Raw genomic sequence first — 19210 nt, 5'->3', positions numbered from 1 at the left:
AGACTCCCAGCTGAGGGACCAGTTGACTAGGAGTCTTTCATCTTTAACTCCTTTGATGCCATTTAACAACATGAAGCATGAGATGTTACAGCAAATAGCGTTGTATGAAATATTCCATTGTGTTAGCGGAAGTCTATATTAAAAAAAGCCCCCACAAAACACCCTTAAATTAATTTTGGATTTCTAGCACTAAAAATACACAGAGAACATTGCTCCTTTGGAAAGAGTTTATGTTCCCTGTTTGTTCACTCCATGAGAAGCGGCGGGCAGCATAGCAGCGTGGCAGGGGAGTTCTGCCGGGTACCATGAAATCATAGGGCTGGAATGCACTTCAATGGAGCTCTTAGGTCAGGGGATGGGATCTGTGTGCTCAAAAGTACTGGAGTTGGAAAGGGATAAAAACAAAAGGAGTGAAGACTTCCCAATGGAGCAGAGTGAAAGCCACAAGACATGCAGCTCCAGCCCACAGGCACTCACTCATTCAGACATCTGTAGTAAGCACAGTGTGAGCCTGCTGTTCGTATGTTTAACTCTGTGTGGTGTGTGCACCTACACTAGTACTGCTGCATGTTAATCGCCATGCTCTTAACAGGAGTGAAATCTGACAGATGTTTTAACATCCATTATTTGTTTTCTCTCAACAAGACTTCTGCATGGCTATTCCAAACACCATGTTGCATTTCTCAGCAGCATTTCCAAATGAAGCTTGGCTCAAAACCGTGAAGATTTAAGTGTTCCCTTACCTAACCTCCTTTTTCATGATGAGATGAACAACTGCTGGTCCTTATACTGAAAAATGGTCAACATCCAAATGTTTTCAAATAATAAGTATTACATTCTTGTCCCAGAGCAGGATGGCTAGATTCTGTCTCCAACAACCTACATATGATCACATCCATTTTCAATACAAAAGAATATACTGGAAAAGATGATAGCTTCCAAAATCCAATGCTGCTCTCCTGGACCCAAGCAGTGCTTTTCTCATATGCCACACCTGCAGTAAGGAAAGCTACAATTGTCAAGGCCTCAACTTGGAAGTCAAACCCACATTCATTCCCTGCTCATGAGACAAATGTGCCAGAACTGGAGAACACACCAAAGTTGCTAGAATTAAGGAAATCCTATCTGCATGCTTCCTAAAGACTATCACAAACAGCCTTATTTTTAAAGGAAAGAAGGTGTTAGCAGCATGCTCATCTAACTGAAAGAATTTTGTGAAAGAATATTAGTAAAGTCAACTTGATGCTGTTCAGTCATATAGGGAAATATACAGATAATACACAGCTTTCTCATGTTATTAATGAAATGGGCAGACTGACTCGAAGACCAATGAATCTTTAAAAGAAACATGCAAACTCTCTTAAACTTATATTCACAACAATCTACCAAAGCAAAAAAATCTTCAAAGGGAGGACAAAAAATAGAGCTACCTTAGACTGAGATTCAGTTTTGTTTCTTTTGTGTGTATGTGTTTTTTGTTTGTTGTTGTTTTACCCTTAGTGGGCCAAACTATTTTCACATATTAAGCACGATCAGCCATTCTGTATCAGGAAACAAGACCTTTCCCTATTTATAGGAAACCTGGAGGACAATCAATTTTAGGGGTTAAAATGTTCACCTCAGAAAGTAGACACAGTATTCTTTTGTCTGTTAAAAAGCACACAGAAAAGCTTCCAAGCTGTTCCACAGCCCAGCAGCACTAAATCCTAAAAGTAGCTATGCAGTTCTTTGGATGCTGGTAGCCATACATATTGCATTTCCAATTGTGTTTAAAAGCCTTTTGCAACCTCCAGAGCAGGATGCCATATGCTCCTTAAACCATCTGCAGCTGTAGAAAAAGTTTCACGAAAAAGCTTCACAATAAAGTTTCTCTATTTCATTCCATGACTTTCAGACGACTCAAATTTACGTTGTTAACACCTTCTAATTTAGATATCCATACAATTTGACTCCATATTACTCTTACATATACATATATAATTGATATCTAAACAACACAATAGCTACAAGACATCTTTTTAAAAGATAAGAATCTACTCAGGAGAAACATTTACAAGCTTAAAAATGGAAATTAAAATATTAGTAGTTATTTTAGAAAAATCTGTGACAAAAAGTTTTAAAAATTAAAGATTAGAGAGTCTGGAAAATAAGAGTTCAAGGCTCCTTTAAAAACAAGCATGGAAGCGTACAGCTAACCATAATCTAGAATTCTTTTTACAAACTAAAAATCAAGTGGAAAGCAGAAGATGACCCAACTGCTGAAAGCATTTAATTGTATCACTGACCGTAAAGTTACAGGACTCCTTCCATTAGCTCAGCACCACATCTGCAACATTTAAAATTGTAAGTCTCCTTTGTTTATTAGTATAAGAAGACACCTCTGCCTCCTTTAAAACTACAGGAAGTTATCTTTCTTCATTTAAATTTTATTTTTTTAAAGGATTTTTAAGACTTCACCAGAAGATTTGTTGTTGTTGTTTTTAAATTGACCCAGATAAGCAACACGCAAACTCAAGCATGACATTCTCATCATATTGAAACACAAACCATGGCTACAAAATAGAGCTGTTTGGAGAGGTAACTAGTGATTTGGGAAGCCTCCAATTGTATTAATTCAAAAGAAGAAATCAATTCAAATCTCTGAAAGTGCAGAGAATTCACATTGAAAAGATCCATGTAGATAAAAACATCCCATGTCACTAGCCAATTCTTAGTACCTTTCATATTTAGCTTTATGAATTCTATGAGGATTTAATACAACTATTTACCTGTTGAATACATGTATTTTCCTCACATGGTCAACAGAAAACTGCTTCTCAAATATGTAGTATAATCAGTCATGATACACTTTCTCCAATTCACAAAGGTATTACACAAATAAAATCAAGTGAAAGCATTCACAGGACTTAAGTTTTCAGAGCCTCTCTTCTTTATAACTCTACATAAATATTGCCATCATACACTTGAAATGACAGCAGACAAGCTACAATTATAAGGAACCCTTATGCCTCATAAACACTTTCATCTTAGTGGGTTTTGAAAATAGAAAAAGCTAGCATCCAGTCAAGGAGGCAGGAGAAAGCTGACAGACAATTCTCAGCACTGCACAGGAAAACATTTATACAATTATATAAAAATATACATAAAAGTTGGGCTGGTTAGAGTCTGGGTTAGATCCATTATTTCACACAACAGACAACAAGATTATGACATTAATCCTGCCCTAGGAGTACAGAAGCAGTACATCTCAGCTTCTCAACCTACCCAGTGATGGGGAAGACAGACGCTTACATTTTCAAGACCCCCACTAACCAGACACAGAGGTATAAGACTCCCAAAGAGTCTTTTGCTAATTGTATTCTTTGAGTAACTGAAACTAGGGACAAGGCTTCAGACTAATTAATTTCTTTAGACTTTGTTCATAAAGCTATCCAAAGCAAGCTAACTGATGGAAGATAGGCTTATGCCTCTATCTATAACGTATCTAATAAATATTTTCATCTTTACATTAAATAAAGACTTGCTTGCAAACTAACCTTTGGGCTGAAACACAAGCAAGAGATTCTAGACCTAAAAACCTCATCATTACGGAAAATTATTATAGTATTACAATAGCATCAGTACAAAAGCAGCTGCAAGAGAAATCAGTCCACAACCCACAGAGGTGGTTACTATTCACATGCTATAGCATTTAGCTGCTCTGCTTTATTTTAACAGCTATTTATTCAGGGCAGAACAGGTGAAGAGCTGAGTGAGATCTGCAGCATCAGAGCTAATTCTAAACACAGGTGATGGGCATGACAGAGAGAGCAGGAAGCCGGCAGAAGAATCACTGCTGACATCTACGACAGAAAAGATTGATGGCTTCCCTCTCTAGTTTTCCCCACTGTGTAGGCACGCAGGGGGTGGGGGAAAGGGAAGGAGAAGCTGCTGTGCTGGCGACATAACACACCACGCAGCTTCCACAGCACCAGTACTGATTAATGAGATTGGAACGACTCAGGAAACAGCAAAGGATCATTCACAGACTTTGCTCTTCTTGCTATAATTTTATCTGTGGCGGTTCACTTAGCCCTAGTTGTCCTAAACTGAAGCAAGTTCAAATTTACCAGAGGAAAAGAAAATGTGAAAGTCAAAGGGAAGAAAAAGCAGCATTAAGCAAACACAGACACAAGTAAAACACAAAATGGAATACTTGAAATTTCAAACATGAAGATCCTCCCAACAGGAATCCAAAAGGGAAGGAAAAAACCCACTAAACCCAAAAACTTGCCTCAACCTCAGAGACAAAAGAAATTCTTTGGCTGACAAAAGTCCCCAACTCCTGCATCTTTTGTATCTATGACTTTTTTTTTTTTAATTTCCCTCATTAACACTGTGCAACTTCAAAGCTCTCATTGCTAAAATGATATGCTCGTCTGTTAATCTTACTTTAGCAAAACCTGTCTTTAGACAGCTATTAAGCAGCAAAATGAAGGAAAACCAGATGAGTCTGATTTTACCAGCTAAAGCATAAATTTTAAAGCATAACTGGGATAATTTAAGTGTTAATATTATTAGCGAGAGAAAAAAATATGAAGGAAAAGGGAAACATAGAAGCAGTCTGTGTACTACAGTTGCTTCATTATTGCTTTTTAAGCAATTACTTCTCTGCAGTAGAAACCTTTAAAACATGTTTATCTTGATCTGGTAATTCAATACATCCAATTCATCAAGTACAAATGAAGTTTCAGCATGCTCAATCCTTAAAATTAGGGATTAAAGAGCTAACATTAAATTAGAAAGAAAGATATTTAGACCAGAGCAAATTTTCAGATAAATAGCTTCTGAAAAAGGATTAACTCATTGCTCAGAAACTGAACTAAATTAAGATTTAAACAGCACTGCCTGGTACCCCTTTCTTGAATGTCAAATGCATTTATATTTAAACTTAAGTAAGATTTTAATATTTATATTTAAAATGAGAAACACATTTAAAGGAGAAACATTTACAGCACATACCAACCCCACCCTATAAATTTAACTCTGCCCTCCGGGGCTAGCAAAAGAACACAGTACAACTGCGTCTGGGTTAGGCTGCCCTCTCATGCTGCCTTGTTAAAGATGACTAAGCAAATGGATCCTTTCATGTGGTATGCTGCATCCCACAAATGTATTCTCTCATTTGCCTTTATGAGCTCCACGTGCCACTCAATGTGCTAGTGACAGCTGTACTGACAGACACATGGCTTATCTACAGCAGGTTGCCACAGTTCACACCGCCACACAACAGAAGGTACCTCTGGCCCCAAGGCAGCCACAGACCCTTCCCTCCTGTACCCAGTGAAACAGGTTGTACAAAATCTGGCCAATGGACTTTAAAGCACTCAGCAGTGTACAAAAGTGAAGAGCTGGCTCAAATATTCTGCAGAGGTCCTAGGACATGAAGAGGAGATAACACTTCACAGAGTGGGAAGGGTTTGTGCAGTCAGTGAAGGAAACAAGCACAGGGTGTGCATGCAGCCAACAGCAGTGAGTGATCTTATTCTAAACCATGATGTCTTCCGTAGCAAGGACACAACCTGACAGCCTTTTTAGGCTGTGCTCTCTACAGTTCCCCACATCAGCTGCAAGGACAGCATGCTACGGCATCTGTTCAAAGCTGAGGCACACCCCAAAAGCCCAACACACGCTGACACACACAGTACTTCTGAACCTCCTGGTTTTTAAAGACATACACAGAACTGCAGTTAATGGTTTCAAATGGTCCAAGACAGGCAGCAGCCTATATCAGCCTTAACTCTGCATTAACTATTCTCAAACCATTTACTTTGATTTTTTTAAGCCAAGGCATAAAGCTTCTTCAAGCAAACTACCTAACCACAGGCATTAACTGCAGGTCGTATCAACCCTTTTAACCCAGACTCAGTGAAAGGGTAAAGGACTCAGTAACACTATGTTCTTACAATGACCACACAAGTAAGCTGCTAAGAGGTAAGCCAAATTAGTGCCTCACTGACAGGAGGCTTCAGCAAGAGCTGAGTGTGCTGAACCATCAGCAGGAACATTCTGGCCAGCTGGGCAAGGCATGAAGGTCAGGCCAGCTCAGTACATGCTGCCTCCAAATCCATTAAAAGATGCACACAATGTTAGAAGCTGAAAATGTGACAGTTACAGTACTGTAGGCGTTGCTTGAGAAGGTGGCACAAGGGAAATGTAGAGTGGAGACATAGGCTTATTACACTGTGGAAAACACCCCTAAGACTCAAATCCATAGAAGATCTTGTTATCATTCATTGAACAATGTGGCTGAACCAGCAGCAACCAAACAATTAAAATTTGAGAGCACAGATGCCTTATGCAAACAGCTCCCCAAAGCACTCCACCAGGTCTGCCTTCCTCCTGATCCAGATGCAGTCCTGTGGGCTGACAGAAAGCACACAGTGCAGCAGCGAGCAAGGGAAAGCAGGGAACCTTATGCTCCACTCTGGGACCTCACCTAAGTGGAGTTACTCTGTATGAGTCAGCTTAACTTCAATTCTTGGAAAAATGCAGGAATAAAAAAAGAACTAAGAAGAAATTACAGCTATAAACAGCAGACAGCAGTATTTCTCAAGGACTAGTAATGTCAGACCACTCTAACAGCCTTCTATAGCAGAACAGATGCTATTAAGAGAATGGAGAAGTACTGAAGGTTATACCCTGATTTTCATTAAGTTCTGCTATTACCTCAGTTTCCCACAAGCTAGAGAAACAGCACGTAGAACATAGTATTATAGACTGGGAGGGTAGAACTGGACAGAAAAGAAAACAAAGCAGCACTTATCAGAAGAGTGCTTAGAGAGGTTCTTTCTCTCTCTCTCTATATATATATATATGTGAGAGATGTGTTGATAAAGATGTAGGGTCAGTTAATTTTTATTTTGGGCCAGGCGAAGCCCTAGGTCATCTCTAGTTGGGTCTCTTCTAGATGTCTGAGCCTCTGATCCTATAGAGGAATGCTTAAGGTCGAAGTGCAATGAACAAAGAGGATGGAAAAGAAATTAGAATTCTATTTAGATGGGCTAGATCTTGTGGCATTTCAAGGTTCAAGTATTTCTACCTGCATTTAACAAAAATTATTAATTGAGGCCTTTACATGGGTAGCAGCTGAACACTGACATGCTTTGAAAAAACATGCCATGTTGTCAAAAGATGTGAAATATAGGTTAACATTTATCACTTGTAAACTGGTATATACTCACATTCAGACATGTATACTGCTTCAATACAATAAAACTGATAGCAACAAGTGAAGAATTAGCACTCACTTTGCTACAAGCTACAGGTGCTACTCTCAAAATATAAAGAGAAGTGTATTGTACAGGGTATTTAAAAAAGATGGACCCAGTTTCAAATTGAAATTACTTGGAAATTGCATCCAGCTTTTTGAAACATCCTGTATTTCTTCATTATAAATATAGGTTATTTTATACATGAAATGCTGATGTGATTTTAAGTTAATAGGTGAAACCATTTTAAGGACCCAAAACGTCACAATCTTAAAGCAAAACAAAAGCTGAAGAATGCTCTTACAACTAAATACTTCCCTTCCAGAGAAATTAGATAAGTTTTATGGTTTTGATCACAGTAGTATCCAAATCTCTGAATAACATCTGATCGCTCTCGCTCCTTCTCTGACCTCTAGCTGAAAGAGAGTTTATTATTTTTTTTTAATATATTTTCTTCAAGTAAGGAGTTTGCTTGCTACCACAGATTGCCCTATGGGATATAAACAAAGACTATCAACTTACATCTAGAGGGAAGTTTTTTAAAAAATATTTTTTGTTTGGAATTACTACATTTCTTCAGAATATTGTCCTAGAAACTCAAAGAGTAGTTCACTTCCTCTCCATTATTTTATTTGGCAATTTCCTGTAACAAGGAAAAGTTGGCTTCATTTTACATGGGGCCAAAATTAACACAGCTGTTCAAAAACTTTCACCTTGTGGTCACTGCCTGAAATTCATCTCAGGTGAAAAGGAAAGTTTTAAAATCACCTGATGGCTGTTGAGAGGCCTTAGGACTTGTAAGTCTCAGTAAATTCCCTAATGGTGCACACATACACAAAAAAACTGCTACAGCTGATCCTTCTTGTCTATGCTGAAGAGAGAATTCTATCAACTTAAATATTTTAGATGTCATAATCATAGTTGTATTGGGGACTTCTACAGAATTTAAAAAACATTTTCTGAAGACAGACAATACTCATAGACTACATTTAAATTGTATTTATCAGTGCAAGTTGGTCCTGAAATCACAAGACTGGGCTGTTTCCACAGAAAGGACAAACAAAAGATGAGGAGTGGATAAGGAGGACAAACACAGAGGTGTTCATTTGTGGCCAGGTCTTGCCCTCCAATAGGATGTAGCTAAGGCACATTCCTGTGTCCACGGGCACAGAAGCTCATTTGGATGCCCTAGTTTAGATACAAGCACTGACCACAAAAAGTAAATGGTTAACAAAAGCTATATTCTCTTTCTAAGGAATTTCATCCAAGGTTGGTGTCCCGGCTTTGTTAAAAACAAGTTTCTCTTTTAGTGATTTTGCTTGTCAGCTAAAGCCTTCATATTAGCTGCATTTTTCTGAAGAACCAGACACATGTTTTGGTAAACCTAGCAATGGAATGCAAACTTATTGATAAGCATAGATGGACGAGCAACCGGTGACCAAGAAACTGACCAACTGTGTATAACATTCCATTCACGTGAATACTTCATATAAAAGTGGGAGATCATGAGGATCTCATCCCTTTTGCCTTTTCCCTTCTGCTTATGGCCGACATTAGGAGAGGACCTTGCTAGTCGTCCCTGCGAACTGAGGCCTAGTGAGAGACTGAATCCAGCTCCGGTTGGCTGCAGAGTCTAATCCAGGACTTTGGTTGCCGGCTCTGCAGTTGCTGAGACTTTCAAGATTGGTTTTGTATATTTTGTATTATTTTCTCTATTCTTATTAGTAGCCTTAGTAAAACATTGTTAATTTTTCCAACTCTCTTCTCTCTGTCCTTCTTTCCCTCACAATCGCCTGTCCTTAGTGGGAAGGGGGTAGAGTGAGGGGCAAAAGGGGGAAATGGGGGGGAGAGGAGGTTAACAATACATCTGCCAGGGTTTTATTGTCACCCCGCAATCTAAACCCTCGACAGTTGGGTTGAAAACAGGATGAGTGTAGTGTCTGTATGTCCATTGAACAAGCAGACTGGATTGACAACTGATGAAATCTTCTGTATACAGAGCAAATTTTTGGCTTACATGAGAGGAACTTCTTGTAGTACTGATATAAAATGTGCACCAGCATTTTCAGTCACTAGCACAATAAAATGCTGCTTAAAAAAGTATGCCGCTTGGTTACTACCATCTAAGGAATGTAAACCAAAAGCAATACAGGCAAGTATTTGTGGCAGTACAATGAAGGGTTATCATATTTGAGACCTAGAGAATGTAGAAGTTTATAGAACATTACCTGTGCAACTAGAATGGCCACAGCACAAGCCACCCAAGTCACAGTCCTGCTTATTACACACCTTAAGCCAAAAAACATCAAATGAAAAGTTCTCTAGTTCGTGTGTGACACTCACTGCTTTGTTATAAAAATGAGATCTCTTTTCTAACTTAACTTACCTGTATTATTCAAACTGGTCCCCAGGAAACCAGGCAAATTACCAACTCTCAATTTGGATGTACCAGTTGGAGTACATCAGTGTAAAAGAAGCTGACTGCCTGTAGTGCAGGTATCCCAGAGATGTGTAATACTTCATGTTTCTTTGAGGACTGGCTAGTATTCTCCTAGAGATTTACAATCAATGTTGCACGGCCAACTGTAAAAATGTCCCACTGAAGGGAGTGATAGCAGCTTTGGCCGTTCTGACCTGGCTTAATCCTTGATGAACATGCAAAGTGCTGACATTGCTTTAATTCTGCAAAGATATCAAATGCGGATGTCTTCCAGAAACAAACCAAACCAAAACAGTGGAAGTGTATGAAGAGTAGAATACATACTCATTCTTGGTGGCAGCAATTACATAGGCTAATTTGTTGCCAGCAGAGAGGCAAAATGAGATTCAGTCAGGAATTCAGAGAGCTGGACCCCTTGTTCACCTTACATAAGCAACAAGGAAGCTTTGAAATGTTTGAAACTGTTTTGTTCTTCCACGCAAAAGGGAAGCACCCCATGGATGCCTATCAAGTAAAGTCTTTCCACGTCTTGGCAAGTATGTGATTTCAAGAAAAATATTTGCAAATGGATAACCCAATTCAAGTAGAAGTCAAAGACCACCTATGAAAGAAACTTTGATGTGGCTATAAAAAGATTATATTTAGGAAAGATAGCATAATGTGCTTCTGTCATCAAAAGTTTGTACTTCCCCTATTTCTTTGGTGTTGTTAATGTAAAAAACAATGCTGGTAAGCAGAAAAGTGAAAGCCCATGAGACCTAGGATTAAGGCAGAATCCCTGAAAGGAACTGTTCCTCCTGTTGGGTAAGCTCAAAACAGGCCATTTTGCAATCTCCGTGCCAAAGGACAGGGATATTAGAGTATGTACAAGTGTGAAAGCAAGTGACAGAAATAGTTGCTATGTGAATCTTTGGTGAGATCATCAGGAAGCCTGGAGTTTTTTATTAACATGGAAATGTTGCTATACCATTTCCAAGACACAGCTACGGTGGCAGATTCCAAAGTCAGAACCGTGCACCTGGGCAAAATAAAAAAAAAAATATGAGCCTGGGGAAGTGTTTGTGGTTTGTTTGTTTGTGTTTTTTGTTTTGTTTTGTTTGTTTGGTGTTTGGTTTTGTTTTGGGTTTTTTTGGAATGCTGGCCAACAACCTTTCAGATGAGATTAATAGTTCAGCATCCAGATTGTGAGGAGGAGGCTATGAAGACCAAGGTATACTATTTGACTGTCACTGATGTATGTGACCAGAAACGACAATGAGAAGATTGCACTGATGGGATTCAAAACCACAAATATTCCATCTGTCAGAGTGGGAGGAATTTCATCTCACTTTAGCTTCTGAATACTTCTGGGAATTAGAATAGTTATACAGGAGCTCTGAGCCTCAAAATGAAACTTATCACTACCTAAGCCTGGGATCTTTCTGCACAGGAACTTAAATATTGACACCCACCAATCTGGGTGAACTAGATGGGCTTACCCCACTTTGAAAAATCAATGAGAAGCACTTAATTCACTTTCTAATGTGTACTGTAAAGCTCCAAACCCCTTATCTATAAACAAAGTAAGTGGAGCAAAAACATTTCCTAGTCTATACAGTTATGAAAGTGCCATCTAAATATAAAGGAAGCATAGCAGAGTTTTATCTGCCTGGTTATGTAGAGACAATCAGCATTGTGGTAGTAGTTCATAACATGACCTATGTGCTATACCATGAAAATTGAGAAAATCCCTGTTAGTGCTCCCTCCACACAACACTAATTCTTCATTTAGATATTGTACAGACATTACTGAAGCAATGAGGTAAACTTCACCTTTCCATTACTTCTGCCACCTCCAAGAAGTGGAAGCAAGCCCTAGTGCAATTCAAACATCTTGAAGTAAAAAATAGAAGCAGACATTTCATTTCTGGTAGCAATCATCACATTTCAGCATAAGAATGAATAAGAATTCATTGTATATTTTTGCATGTGTGTATACATATATTCAAATATATATGTATTTCCTTTCCCTCGCAGGAAGAACTTCAGTACAGTCTCAAAGTGGACATCTCTGGCCACAAAAATGTATTTAATCCTGTCCAGTGAATGTATAGATTTGCCTGATACAACAGAAAATGATAAAATCTGCTATGTGATTTGTTTGCATTTGGAACTCCAAGAATGTTATTGTTACAGTTAACAAAAGTCAAGGGATCAAATGGCCAAAAGGAAAACAATTTCAATTCACTACTTACAAACTGAGCAGAGCTCAAAACATATGTGATCTACAGTGACTTAACTGACTTAATGTTTAAGGGTTTTCTTCACTTCAACTTCTGATCCTACTGTAATTTGAGTCAACTCCACAAAATGTTTGTTCTTCTAACCCTGGAGTCCTAGCATAAACCACAAGTTGTGTCATGGAAAAAGTAATTGTTGAATGTCTAGAATAGTACTTGCTGTATTAGTAAATGAAAATTCTATCTGACAATGAAACAGCACTAAAACAAGACCCCCAGTCTACAGTCTAGAGGCAGAGGTGATCCACTACAGACTGTACAATTCACAATATGTTTGTCCAACATATGCACCAGAGAAATTTACACAAAACTTCAACATCCAGGACTGCCAGAGTAGCATCTTTCATTAAGTTCACTGTACAAAAACAAGTTAATAAAACCAGAAGTCCCTTCAGAGAAGAAACAGGATCAGCCAAGAAACTCCAAGCAAGGGCCAGCAGGAGAAAGAATGGTGGGACTCTACCCAAGCCCTGCCAAGACGCTGGAATAAAGGGCTGTTTCCTGCTAAAACAATCTACGTTTGCCAGACTTTATTGTTAGAACTCCATTATGGAAATGAATAGGACCCGTTCACGCCTCAAAGATCCTTCATTTCTGTCTTCAATGGGGGCTCTCTCCTGTGCAGCTACAACAGTGGCCAAAATCCACTAGAAACAAGGCATTAAGCAAGGCAGTTTAGGAGAAGTGTCTCTACAACTGGAAGATCTAATTTCTGTGTGGCAATCGTAGTTCTCCCAAATCCAGTGAAGACCTGAGAAATGCATATTCTCACTGCATACTAACTTCCCTTCAGCTCTGAAAATAATATACAAGTCAATGATTTCACTCTGACTTAAAGAACACCTCCAATGCTTCATCTAAAAGATAAACCAGTTTCCCTAAAGGACTAAACATAAATTATTTAGTGATTAAAATAAAATCAAATTACTTCCATTCCAGTGTGGCTAGGAGACACTATAAGTTTAATCCAAAAGCTGGAACATGTTGCTAAATCCATTTGATTTCAGGAGGAACTGGATAACCAAATAACTGTTAGTATCTGTGCCCAGCAAGAGTCAAAAACATTAAAATTCAGGAAAATAGGAAAACATGAAATTTTTAAAAAGGTACCAACTTCTACACTTCAATTCACATAGATGCTACACATACTTGGAAAGCATTTCTCAAGTAACTTAGATCTTTCCTAAGGGTCCTGTAGATTACAACATACTGAAGGACCCCATACTGGATACCAGGAAATAGGATGGGTCTTTGCTGTCAAACCAGTATTTGTATTTCCAGCCTCTTTCTCAGTCAAAAGCACTTTACCACCTCCAACCTTCATGCTCTTTAGAAGAAAGGTATGCTACACTGAGGACGGCCACAATCATAAATCCAAGGCAGGCACTTAAACTACCCACTTACCTATCAATCTCAGCACAGGACTGCCTTGAAGGCTGTCCTGAAGTTGACCTGCTGCAGTACTCTGTGTATGTGTGTAGCTTGTTACATGCAGCTGGGGACTAATTTAATTGATGGTTAACAAACTGACCCCTATGTGACAGCAACAAATTCAAGATGGGAACACGGATGCTTTTAATTGTTTGCATTTTGTTCATAACATATCTGAATGATATTAATATTTGAGCTCTCTCTCCCGCTCTAGTTTTAACTACCATCTGAAATCTTTAAGGATTAAGGCCTGTTAATTTCAGTTACTTCCTTTCTCTGGAACCCATACGGTAACTATAGCTAAAAATTTTCGAGATTAAATTTGCAATCTGGGAAAAAGTATTTTAATGGTCTCCTCCACAACAACACTTCAATTTTTATCTAACTGCCTTTTTCACAGCTATCTTCATTAAAAAATATGAAACATGACCAGTCACTAACATGACAAGCACAGTAACAATGGAGTGATCAGGTGGCCTGAATACAGAAAGAACAATACTTCATAAAAAAAAATGAATCAAATTTAATCAGAGCCAACCAGTCTGAAGATATCTTCTTAAAATACGGAGAATAGTGGCCAGAATAATTGAGGTTCACAGCGGCCTAGCAAAGTATCAGAAGACCAAAAAAGGACAAATGTCATCCCTGTCTCCAAAAAGAAGAGCAGTCTGGGAGGTAGTCTGCTTAGCATCAATTCTCAGTGAACAATAAACATCTTTTGCAATTCCCTAGAAGATAACTAGAGGAAAACAACAGCAAACATGGGTTTGTTAAGAGCAAAACATACCAGACTAGTCTAACTTTGGCCTCAAGACCCAGTAGGCTGTCACAGTAGAGGAAGACACAGTAAATGCATCTTGATTTTAGCACAATCTTTGGTCACAACCCGTAAAGCAAGCTAGAGAAACAACACCTACAAGGATCTACCCTATGGCATTTTTCAGATATTAACTAAGGTAAAGAAACAGGAACATTCCTAAATGAGCTGCTGAGATTAGCAACACGCTGGCTAAGATTCCTTGGATTTGAAGGTCTCGTACTTGCAATGGTCCTGACTAAATATTCACCAGAGATGACTAATTCTGTGCACCACTCACATAGAGGTAGAAGCAGCATCCTTGAGACTTTGGAACTCAAACCAGTCTTCGCTTTTTATGACCCAAACAGTGCCTGCTAGAGTCACTGTCCTGAGTTTCATTACAGCAAATCTAACTTTGAGTGCCAGAAAAAAAATGACCAAATTCTAGCACAAAAAGGAAAGTATTTTGTGTTTAAAAATACCAACCCTTGTGGCTAGAAGATTGAGTTCTGCATCACATAAAACTGAAAGAGAATCCATCAGACCCTTGTCAAAATTGTCAAGAGATGAAAGTTGTAGGACATCAAAATGTACAGCTGTGCAACAACAATACAGTCATCACAATACATCATATGTGAAGGCCAGGGAAGGCTTACCTACCAAAAAGGGAAAAAAGAGAAAAGGCAGCAAAACGAGAGGTTCATGTTTTCTTTAAAAGATGTTCTCAGGAAGAAAAGCAATACAGGTATTACAGTACTGTTACAATAACTGTAACAGTGAGAACTACTTTCCTACTAGAAGAGAAAAATTTTTCATCACTTGGGTAACATCAAAGATAGTAAAATATCTTCTGGTATATCTCAAACATACTATGTAGAAGGAGCTATGCAGGTCAGAGCCTGAAGGGGGTATGTGCAATGCTGACTAGGCTCCTCTTTGAACAAATTAGAGGGCCATTATGGAGTACAGAGGAGAAAAGGAGATAGCCTATCGGAAAGCTTGAGTACACACCAGTACAGAAATGCTCTGCAGTTAGTCACTGGCATTGTTAGTAGTGCTGATAGATATGATTTTTTTCACTCAGAGCACAAACAGTCCCTGTCATTATTCACTTCCCTGGACTTTCGCAGCAGCAGCTGCTGTGGTTAAAAATGAAGGTCTGAACTAGAGAAAAGAAAGCTCGCACAGGCTGGGATTCGACCACTGACCACTTCTGATCTTAAATTATTTGGCTTTGCAACAGTGAGACTACAGAGAGATTATCAGTTGAAGATAACTGATGTAACAGCTAACCCATGAAATTCACTGACTGACAGACCCAATGTGAGGCCTGATTTAGTAAGATTTGACTGAATGCTTACATTAGTAGCAAGAACGTCTAGAGCTTTGCTGACAGGACTAAGCCTAATTCATATTTTATCAGGTCATATACCAACAGCTGACTGACTCACCTTAGATTAAATTTCCCTACTGACAGGTTATGCCATAGCTGGATTTCTCAGAATTTTATCTGTAATTCCCTGGAGTACCTGGTAGCTGCCATTTTTAAGTGTGTCTTATCAAAGAAACAGATTTGATGAAATGGCTTTCTATAATCCTGGCTTAGAGACCACTGAATAATAAATCAAAGAATCTGAAAATAAGCTCTTAAAAGCCAAGATAGCCAAAATACAATTAATCTCTCTAACAAAGTATTACTTTCTTCTTAACCACATATATTATGCCTACATATTCTAGTTGCATCTCAGAACTAAGTAAAACAAATAGTATAGAAGAACTTTTCCACAGCATGATAAATCCAGCATAACAATGAACTTTGCCCTACAGTGAAACAAAGCTGAAACCACAGAAATTATATCTCCTAATAACTGTGGCTGCATTATGAAATGCTTAAACATAAAAAATGTTAGGGTGCCAGTAGACATACACTGCTCAAGCTTTAAGATAAACAGATTTCTAGCTTGAAATCTGAATATTCCTCATTAGCACATAGTAAATACACGAGCTGTTCCAAGCTGTCTGCCATAATAGTTGAAATACTCTGAAGTTGAGTCTGCAAAAGGAACAGCATAAATTAGGAAAACAGTTTTTTCTTCAATTCTTTTAGAGAAGCACTGAAGTACCACTTCAATTCCAGTGCAATTCTTTCCAGTCAGACATAAGAAGGCACTTAGAGTGAGAAAGAAAAGCGACAAAAGCCCACAGCATATTGGACTTGCAAATTTAAAACTAGAGAAACAACTTAAATTACTACTGTTATTTCGGGGCAGGCAGTATGAATTTACATAACCAACACTAACTTTGGGCTTCTTGTTTTTCAAATTCAAACATTTGAAGAATAACAGTGAGGATGTACATTCTTAGATCCATTACATCTAAAGAACATCAAGTAACAATAACCAAGTGACAAAGCACCCAATGAGTAATCTCGATCTGACAGGCAACTCAGAGCTGGCAAAGAAGTTCATGTCAGAGCAAATATAAAGATTTAACAGAGCCAAGTCTACTTAGGGCAGATTTCTCTGTGATGCAGGATAAACCAGAATCCTTTGCTAGAGGAATGAGGGCAGGGGAAAGTATCCGCTAGGATACTGAATGGATCCCCAAGAGCCACCATGAAAGATAAGCATATATAAACCTTTCCAATATTTTTCAAGGAACTTTGCCGTTCTTTTTTTCTAAAAATAAAGAGTGGTTTGAAACATCTGTGCAAGATCTGCATGTCATTTGCTTTGGCAAATGTATTACAGGAACAGTGTAACTGTTCAAAGTTTAAGTGTCAAAAACATAGGAAGATTTAGGTACATATAAGTGCAATGAAATCAAAGCACCTAAACGAATGGAAGCACTCAACAAGCTTACTGAGTATGCCACAATAAGCCCCTGTAGGTCTTCTGTATGATTAAAATTCAGAGTAGTATTGTACACAAATGAATTATGAAACAAAAAGTGAGCACAGAAACCTTAGTTCTGCCTCACAGTAACACTTAGTAGGAAGCACATAATTACTAAATAAAATATCGATTATGAAAGTTTCATAGGGGATAACAAGTTCTCCTTTTTTCCCTCCCATTCTACCTCCTCAATAGGAAAGGCAGAATCCAGGTAATTTGTATGATATTAGCTATCTTCATAAGTAACTGAAATATGCATTAATTTAACCTTAACACACCTGCTTTTGGTTATTTGTGTATGGTTTAGCTTGAAATTCTCAGAATAGCAACTCTGTGGTTGAGGGCAACTGGTAGAATACAGTTGCTGCAAGGTCACACATAACATGGATAACACCAAGAAACTGAAAGTCATTTTTGGTCTTCTAATTATCCTATTTCTTCTCACAAGCAACATGAGATATCTACCCTGACACCCATTCTGGATGAAGTATAGAAATACAGCATAGCATTCAGGATTTGGATCATATATGAAGGTGAGCATGATTTTCGTTAAAAAGCCAATTGTTTAGCTAAGAGAAACAAATATTGACTAAATTGATGCAACATTAGTATATTGTCAGGTTTTTTTAGTAAATTATTCTTCCACTCATTTTAAAACAAGATGACAAGCTACATAAATTGGTAAGGCAAATAATTTATAGACAGAAAATTTTATGAAGCAAGTTGCCTACAAACACATATATTCCTACCTGACTTGGCTGACTGCTGAGGGTACGTTCCCAAACGTGATGAATGCAATCAACTGCTCCTTTATTTCAATTTTGTAATAGAATGGGGGAAGAGGAGCAGGAAAGGCAAGCTGCAGTTCCTTACGGTTACAATGAAAATCTACAATGCATTAAGCCAATTAAACCACTACATCTCACTGAAGTGCCAAGGGTTGACATACAGCCTTTAACTAATGTTCACATACCTATATATATATAAATATATATATATATATTTTCTTTCTTCGTGGTGGAGAAGCCAGGAGTTTGAAGCCTGTAGGTACATTTAATGTGGGAACATAATGATCTGGGGAAAACTAAAGGCTAATAATGAAAATCTGAATAACACCCAGTGGTACCTCAGCACTCAAACGACCACCAGGACACCGACCAGGCCGGCGAAGGCAACCACTGCACGCTCACACCTCACCTGCCGGCTCAGGCCTCCCACTCCGCCCTGCCCCTACACCCCGCCTGCCCCGTGGCGCAAAAGCCCCGCAGCTAAGAGGCGCCAGAGACAACCGGCAGGCAAACCGCGTGCACGGCCCGACAGGCGAGAACCGTCAGCAGGTCACGGCGCCCGCCACGGCCCCGCCCTCCGCGACCGCCCTGGTCTCCCCAATGCGCATGCGCGGAGCTGGCCCGCTGCACTCGGGGCGGGCTGACGCTCGGGAAGGCCTCGCTTGCAGCGCGGGGCTCAGCCAAGCCTGGAGCACATCGTGAGGCGATCCCGCGTCCCCCCGGGACGGAGGAGGTGTTCCAGGCCGGTTACCTGGCCGAGGGTCCCGCGGTGCAGGGCCCGGATCAGGCCACTCGGTGTCGCCATGGCAAAGGCGGGAAGGGTGGTTGTGGGGGGGAAGGGAATCAGGGTGGAAACCCGGAAGGGTCAGCACATGCGCTCAGCAGCGCAGTCGTCGGAGCCCAGAATGCGCACGCGCAGACCCGGAGTGGCAGCTTGAGGGCGCGGCCTGCCGGGGTGGGGGTGTGGAAGTGGGGGGAGCTATCACGTGACAGTCGCGCACTGAGGAGGGCGGTTGGGGCGCGCGGCGCTGGTGGCGGTTGCGAGTCGGCGGTTGCTGGGGCCTGGCAGGCCTGTCTTGCGCGTGCTGCGAACGCCAGTGCGTCCTCTCCTCTCTTTAATGTGTCCTGCCTCATCTGCAGGTTGCCCTTGAAAGTGCCCCTCTCAGCAGTGTGTTCCCGCTGCCCCTGACAACCTTTGAGGGCTCCCTGACCCCTGCTCCCCTGAGGCTGGCTCACCATGGCTGTGACACCTTTTCTGCCAGAGGTCCACAGACTGGGCCCCTGCTCGAATACACTTGCCTCTGCACGTGTCAGGTCTCCTGTCAAACT

The 19210-nt window shown here is 39.8% G+C and overlaps 1 protein-coding gene across 1 annotated transcript in view; it reads right to left on the bottom strand.

Moving 5' to 3' along the window:
- WARS2 (tryptophanyl tRNA synthetase 2, mitochondrial) overlaps positions 1–18754 on the bottom strand; it is a 42309-nt gene extending 23555 nt beyond the window's left edge. The window contains exon 1 of the mRNA XM_080344828.1: positions 18633–18754. Coding sequence (XP_080200954.1) covers positions 18633–18686 — 54 coding nt within the window. The 5' untranslated portion in view covers positions 18687–18754. The remainder of the gene's footprint in view (positions 1–18632) is intronic.
- Between the last annotated feature and the right edge of the window lie 456 nt (positions 18755–19210).

The sequence above is a fragment of the Nesoenas mayeri genome, assembly GCF_963082525.1.
Source record: "Nesoenas mayeri genome assembly, chromosome: 1".
Lineage (NCBI taxonomy): Eukaryota > Metazoa > Chordata > Aves > Columbiformes > Columbidae > Nesoenas > Nesoenas mayeri.
This window is presented reverse-complemented; position numbering and strand designations above follow the sequence as displayed.